This window comes from Ruditapes philippinarum, unplaced genomic scaffold (assembly GCF_026571515.1).
Source record: "Ruditapes philippinarum isolate M1 unplaced genomic scaffold, ASM2657151v2 ctg1452_1_1_1_1, whole genome shotgun sequence".
Taxonomy (NCBI): Eukaryota; Metazoa; Mollusca; class Bivalvia; order Venerida; family Veneridae; genus Ruditapes; species Ruditapes philippinarum.
The window spans coordinates 25414-33601 of NW_026853585.1; the positions used below are offsets into that span (position 1 = coordinate 25414).

The 8188-nt window shown below is 31.1% G+C and overlaps 1 protein-coding gene across 1 annotated transcript; it reads right to left on the reverse strand.

Moving 5' to 3' along the window:
• Positions 1-1019: 1019 nt before the first annotated feature.
• LOC132737270 (uncharacterized) lies at positions 1020-7690 on the reverse strand. Its single transcript, XM_060724527.1, has 2 exons — positions 7547-7690; positions 1020-4094 (listed from the first exon to the last, which is right to left on the reverse strand). Exons 1-2 carry the CDS (start codon positions 7637-7639, stop codon positions 3330-3332), a joined length of 858 nt encoding a protein of 285 aa, XP_060580510.1. The 5' UTR covers positions 7640-7690; the 3' UTR covers positions 1020-3329.
• Between the last annotated feature and the right edge of the window lie 498 nt (positions 7691-8188).

An 8188-nucleotide genomic window follows, 5' to 3' on the forward strand; every position in this document is an offset into this window, starting at 1 on the left:
TGTTACGCTTTACCTGAACACATATATACAGAATCTGAGACAAGAGGGCTTTTATAATTACAAACTGCATCTTTATTTCATTTTGATGCTTGTAATCAATAAAATAAATGATAAAGGTAAAACTAAGTTGTATTATAAAACAATTTAACGTTGTTTCAATATTTGTTTTCAGATATGTGAAAAATAAAACAACACAAAACAACACATGTGATAGACGAAATCAACTAGATATCACACAGTACCTGGATTTTAGGATATGAACGATTATTTTATTGATTGTCTGACAAACTTCATTACATCACACTTTGCTTATTTATTTTTGTTGTTTTATTTTTAGCAATTAACAAACATATATTGAACAATAGTTACACATGTATCGTACAATAAGTACGAATTCAAAATAAAAAGATAAGTGACGACCAAATTTTCATTTGTTTTTTAAAAACGCTGAAAAAGAAGATATTAGATGATTTAATAGGTGATGTTTCAGTACTTTTCAATAAATACAGATTTGTTTTTTATCGATTGAAACTAGTATGAAAATAGAAATTTCGCGACTAGTGATATATCAGAACTTTCATGCCACAATGTGAAATTTAATCCTGTATTTATAGAAAAAAAACTAGAATTTTCTGTTTATTGCGTACATTTTTCTTTTGTTCGGCATTAACATTTGAAAGACTACCCTATAATTATGTGATTTGGCTGACTTTGAAAGAATGTAATCCGGCAAGACACTAGTGACAATATGGAAATAATTTCACTGTTACAGTAGTGAAAAATAAATTAAACGGAACCACTCATGTTTATGTAATAAATATTTCTCAATATTTTAGAATTTATATTAAGGATATTCAAGAATATAATGAAAAGAGGATATGAAGTTTTATCTATAATTACGTGTTTTATTTCATCAAGTGATACTGAAATAAATATTTCACCAATTGTTGTAGACACATGTAAGATATAATAATTTGATAATAATCCAGTAATTTTGGAAAAAAATAATGTTATATAGTTTCTCTGTTTTAAAATGATTACCGCGATTACATTTATTTCTTTTATTTATTTTAATATGTATATTGACGAAAGTGGTTACGGCACCAGTGATAAGTACGTAACATATGTTACATTGCAGTAAAAGTAAACTAATACATAGAAAAATACGGAAAATGAAAAAAAACAAACATTTCATTTAATAGATTCTTCTGAATATTTTTTTTTCGAAAGTGTATAGTAAAACATATGCTTAACACTACATTAATACTTTAGAATTAAGTTCAACATATGCTTATCGATTTTTTAAAAGTTTTCTATTTTACTTAAATAATCAAACGTGCACGGTTAGTTATGTGATAAACATATTCATGTCTTTCACAGTAAGATGAATAATTTACAGATAAATGTAATATGTTATATAGCCCATTATTTTTTTTATTGTATACAAATTAATATTGGATGTATTTTTTCTCTCTCTACAATATATTCTCCAATAAAAGTATTAAAACACGAATCTAAAAATGATCAGATAGTTGTGTTATTTTTAACCCTACTATTTCATATTTAAAAGAAAATATTGAACGTCTACAATTAAAAGATTTGTAATCCGCGTACATGACTGTAATACTGACCGATTTAAAAGTAAGAGAATTCATCAAATAACTGCGAACAACCATTTCCAACATTATCCTTAGAAGATAAACCCATTTAAAATGATAGTCATATAACCGACGAACGGACAGGTACAATGCGTTTCGTCTGAGGTTTAAAAGATAGGGGAATTATTCCCCTATGTTCTATCTCTACTATATATCTCTCTCTGCATGTAAATTTGTTGCTGAAAAAGCGCCTGCAGGTCGACCCCCGGAAAAAGGACATCTGGAATTTCCTTTTTTTTATTCTGGAACGCATTAATATATAAAATAACAATTTTGACATAGCAAAAAAGGTTTTTTTACTCGTCGATTATTCCAAGCATATTAAAGAAGTATAGTATCCGACACAATCAATTTCGAATACGTATACGTCAAAGAGAAATGTTGGACAAATGTTGTCAAAACGAATGTTCGAATATATTCGAATATAGACAAAGAATATTCGAACATCAAAATTCTTATTCGTTCCCAGTCCTAATTAACTTATTATAAATTGAAAATTGAAATGGGATGAAGGTCATTTAAGTGTTAATCCATTTGTGATGTACTCTGTTTGGTATTTGGAGACATAATGAAAATCAAAAGAAAAGCAGAATATCAGAACTTATGACCATTATGTAGACCTAGCATTTTAATAAACAGATTGTCTTGCTTTATACATTTTTTAAATAGAATGTTGACTTGGTGTATATCCTTTAAATTATCGACATGGTTTTTGTACTAAAATAATGATAGAAGTTAACTTCTCAAAGTCAAAAGATAGAAATTGGTCAGAATAATATTCAAGATATCGGTAGAACGTCCTCAGGTATAATCAACAATTAGTACCCTGAGGGATTCAGTAGCGATCAGCAAAGTACGACATTTATAAGCTGTTCTGTGAAGAATGTATATATTTTCATATTAATCATATTACCATATTTATGTATACACATTTTTGTCCCATTCGTGCTTAAAAACCTAACGGAATAAATGGAATGTCATGAATTTTCACGCGAACTTAAATACAGTGTTTGTCAACACTTTTCATTTTTCATAAGATTTAAAATCATTAGTATATATATGTTACATTCTTTTTGGAAATTTTGTTTTTTATGAAGTCAGAAAACACATATTAAGTCTTTATGGTAAAGCAATTCATTTGATTTCAGATTAATTGTGTTTAACTAAGATGGTTTGGATAATGCTGCATGATTTCTTGTAAGCATTTTCACAAATAGTTATTACACGAAGGAAGCAAGAAAATTCATGATAAAAATCATATAAATGATAATGATAATGCCGCTCGTAAATATATAAACCACAACGATGAAAACGGCGAGCACGGTGATGATAATAAATATGGTGTTGCTTGTTTACGATTATAATTAAGGCAAAATCGATAAAATGACAAGGATGATGACGATTATCTATATGATGAACATGCATTTAATAGATAATAGATATTTTTATGAAGGTTCTGTAAGCTGTCTATAAATAAGTCAAAAGTATATGCATGCTACTTGATATATAAATCTATTTATAAAAAATACAAGTAACTTGAATGACTTAACAGGCCAGTAATTTTTGAAAATCATGTCAATGAAATGATAAAAATGGTCTCTTATCACAAGTATAATACAACATTTTGTCATGTGGAAATAGCGTTCAAGAATGTGATCAACCATTACAACTTTATGCGCAATTTCCATTGAATTCCAAATCTTTTTCAGTAATATTTCTATTACAACGTTCACAGTATGTACCGTCGAGCTCACCATCAACATTTGATGGCTTCCCAATTATGTCATGCAGTGAAGGAATATTAGCAAACTGTTGATAAACAAACGTTTTCATTAATAAGATTTCCACCTCGGTTATGTTGTACATTTCGCAAGCGGGATATGAATAGCTATGCGGATCGTGGTGGGGTATATATGATATTTTTGGCGACAAACGTCTCCTCCAATCAGCAGACATTTGCCTTCCACAACACAACCTTATGATATCCCAATACCGTAAATATTCAACGGCATGTTGCATTTGTGTATCTGAAAGTCTAAAAAATGGTTGATAATCAAAGACAATCGTATGACCACGTTTAGATGTAGTTTCTATGTCAATGATCGATGGTATCTTTATTCTCTTATTTCTAATTTTTACTTTATGAGACTCCAGTTCTGTTTTCTTTTCATCAGAAAGTAGATTGCTAGATGTCATGAATATCCACACATCTGATGGAAGTATCTGAAAAAATGTGTCTTTTATAAAATGCATTTTTATGACACAGTATTTGTGTGCAGGTTGTCTACCGTAGTAGCATCCAACATCATTAATTTCGTCTTGATGTAATAAAGCCATAAGAACACATAGTATTTGAAATTGAAGTGTTGTAGCTGTTCCACCCAATCCAAACTGTACTATAGTAGTTGGAACTCTTTCCTCTGTTCTTTGAAAAGCCTGTAGTTAAAGAGATGATGCATGATTTATTTAATAAAATTCATGTTTAGTTGCTGAATAAAAGCGTTCACTGTTGTATATTACGTTTTTAATATTGAGATTGATAAATGTAATATTGAGAATTTATGTAATATTCAATGTCGCGACGAAATAAACCTTTACTTCCAAGACAAACTCAGGAAAAAAATGAAAAAGTATCTTTAAATATACAATCGATTCGAACATTTTATAATTTTACATCTGGTAGTAACCGCTTAGCAAATATATTTTCTTTCATTGATAAGACGAGAAAGCTCGTAAACGTGTAAATTTCAAAAATAAGTCCCTTGCAAAATGTATAACCTCAAAAGCTCTAAAAATGCATTTTATTCTACATGTACTTCCGTTTTGCAGATAAAAAAATACTTAAAACTCTTTTAAATATTAACAGAATTTGATCCAGAAATAGTCGTTGACACAGAATTTTCTTACTTTAAATGAAACTTCTTCACACAATGATGCTTCATATATTTAATGGCCACATCTAATTATTTCATCGGATTAAATAAATGTGCAAATCTTTGAATACATACATATTCACACACCTGGAAATATGTGAAAGCACTCGCTTACACTTTCTAGCAGTTAAAGTATTTTGACAATTATGTTTAGCTGTTGTCTGGAATGGTATTCCGTATTTTAGCCTTGGTACATATAAGCAACACCGTTACACAGAGACGTAGGTCCCAATTTAAAAATACACATGCTTTTGAGAATAGCTTTTTGATTATATCACATTATTGGGTGCGTATTATCCATATTTCTACACCGTCATCTCAATCTTAGTTATTATTAACCTTTTCCCTTATATAAACGTGTTTCGACGGCTTTTTGCCCCCCCCCCTTTGAGGCCTCAAACAGTGAAAAAAATGCTCTATTTAGGCCCCAAACACTGTTTTTCGTTTGAGAAAGGTCACTTTTTTGGCGCCGTCCCCCATCCATAGGGTAACTAGTAACCGACGCTGAAAAGCCTTTTACTCTATCTCAATTCATTGAGAAGTTGCAGCACTTTGAAATCAGTTTTGATGGAAAAAAACAATGCAAAATAGTGATTTTGGGCAATTTGGAGACGTCCCCCCCCCGTTGCCATGGTAACAGGAAATTTACCATTGAGCATGCTGTTACAGAGGCTGGTGTAGTCAACATTTGTGCCAAGTTTCATTAGTATTGAAGCATTTTTCATAGTTTCATAGCAGTTTGAACTTGTTACAAGAGGCTTTTCAATGGAAACGGCCATTGTTCGCAATATGCTCATGGGGTAAAAGGTTAAACAGTTAAATTTATAATTGAGTATTGGAAAATGTAAGAATGGTTAAATAAAGAAAAAAAGGATCCTTTAAGAGTCCCTAGTCGAAGTTTATCAGACGTGAAACGTGGCAGATTATTGGCATGCATTCGACAGGTTGTTTTTCATTGTTATAGGCCGTTAGATAGACCGCAATTATTCTGTAATAAGCAGAAACATCAAAAAGCATATTGCGACGAATGATTGCAAGGACTTGCAAAGGTCCTCTTATAAGTACGGTTGGTCAGGCGGCGGAAACCGTTTTCTACGAGTAATCGCCTAAAGCCTTTATGGCTGCCACATAATCGAATTTGACTTACAACTCGAAATCGACTGGGCTGATCTCCCGAAGAGTGATAAAGCGTCCATGGTTGTTACATGCGAACCAAAGAACTAGTTTGCAGTGGTAGTTAGTGAGAAGAGGTTAGATTCATGGAGGCTAGTCCACTGGTTTGACGGGAGCGGGTTTTCGCTGCATTAACAGACGGAAAAAATTGTCTGGCGACACAGGTAAACTGCATATACACCAAAGAATATCAAACCGAGCATTCCGTGTAGTGGAGGCTCTGTGATAGTTTATTGCATATCCTATCATGGCTTAATGGACTGACGATACAGAGGAGGCTTAAATGCCGACAGTACATTGATAGCGTCCTTGAGACAGTCTTTGAGCCTCATGTCGACAACTGTTTTCATGGATGAGGATCCTGGAACATGTTTTGGACGTTCTTAAACGTCAAATACAACAAATAGCTCCACCTTTTAGAATTAGAAGCAGCTATTCATCGAGAGTGGCGTTAGATAATCATGCAGCAAATTCGACGTCAAACTGGTGGAATGAGATTTAGGATGAAGGTAGTGATCCGTGTACGAGGAGAGCAATATCAAAATGTTATGGCACTTCATTTGCAAAGACACGTTTATGAACAGTTATACAAATAAACTGTTACATAATTCGTGCAGACGGAAGCAGTAGCTTCATACTAAAAAAACGTTTAATTTACGTTGAAAACACACGTCCAGTTTATGATACATTAAAATAGATTTTTTGTTATATTTGAATTAAAGATGTCATAGAAAGGGTACAAACTTTAACAATTGCGATACAACCGGGACTGGAATTTCAATATAATGGAACACAATAACACATTAAGGAGAAATGGCGTAACACTGATCTAGTTGCAACGACAATAGAAAAGACGGCCATTCCTAATACAATCTGGGTCCAAGTGTTACCTTATTAAAATGTACTTTTCGATGTTCCACGCCAATATCGCTTACAAATGGTCTTCAAAACATATCAGCATTATGCATGCCATTCAGGTAACTTTTTGCTGACATTGAGAAAGATTCCATCCTTAATAATACATATGTACACAACTACAAAAAATGGCTGCCGCTTACATTTAACAAAGCCAGGTCTAATATGAATTATCCTACAAGAATTGTTTGTTTTTATTATTAAAACAAGCGATCATTCATATTTTTTTCAATAAAATGAATAATATCGCCGTCATTTAACGTTGATTATCGAACTTATTTTTCAGCACAAGACTTCCTTGTATTTAATGAGAAATTCCGACTAAATGGGGCTCTCAATGGGGAAAACAAATTTTAATACTGACGTTTATATTATGGAAATTTCGTTTTAACTTGTTTTAAGCATAAAATAAAAAGAAAATTTGTTTGTTGTGTAAGATGTAATTTTATTTTATCTCGTGGGAATACTATTTTAAAGCCCACTCGATGAAATAAAATTTCATCTTACACACAAACAAACAAATTTCCTCTATGTCTTCAATTATAAATAAATGTTACTATTTTAATTGCCAATAAGCAACAGAAACAAAGGAAGCAAATGCTTTTTAGTTTATGGCAAATAAGCATCTTATTTAGAACTATAACAGGACATCAACTTATCTAAAGTTTTTTGTTTTTTTTCTTTTCAATTTAGAAAGTAAAAACATGTTTGGAGTATGATTGGTCTTCAAAATGTAACGTTTGAACCTTGCATATACATTTATTAAAATAACGTATATCTAAAACAAAACAACATGCCTGAACATAAAGCATAAGTTATACTCTAAAATAACAATAACACATAAAAGAATATCTAAAACATTCTTACCGTACGATGATAACGAGTTGTTAAGGCAAGGAATATGATAATACAAACTTGCGAAAGTAATAACAAAGTCGATTTTCCGTAAATGTTAGCCATTTGTATACCTGAAATGTTCGAAAAAGGTTTTATCTTTTCGAGTCACACAAATTTTAAAATATTTTGATCAAATTAGCGTAACATGTTTTAATTTGCCAGTTATGATGGCCTAACGATTTATAGCCGTCTTTTCGAATTTATGTTATTTATCATTGAAAACAAGCTTTCAAGTTGTCGGAATTGATTCATACAACAGTGTCTAAAAAGTATAACTTTTCACTGCATATAGTTAAACTTGAAACATCTATACACATTTAAACATCTCATAATATTTTGGTAATAAAACACATTTTAAACAGAACAATTAAAGTTGATTTGCTTGTAAATAGTAGTTTGGAGAATCGTAATGTTTAATCAGTGCAACAATTTATTAAGCATCTGTATAAAATGCCATGCAAGACAGATTTTAGCAGTAGTAAAAGTAACAGTGATTTTCGTTTAGGCTATTTTTCCCATTCTAAATTTTCATTTGATGCTTCTTTAAATAAAACATTATTTTTTCAATGTTTATTTTCTTTGAAAACAGAAATGTTTTATAATGATATGTAA

Coding starts and splice junctions, on each gene's coding strand:
- LOC132737270 (XM_060724527.1), bottom strand. CDS start 7,639: ATGGCTAACATTTACGGAAAATCGACTTTGTTATTACTTTCGCAAGTT. Junction 4,095..7,546: donor CAACTCGTTATCATCGTACG/GTAAGAATGTTT, acceptor CTTTAACTACAG/GCTTTTCAAAGAACAGAGGA.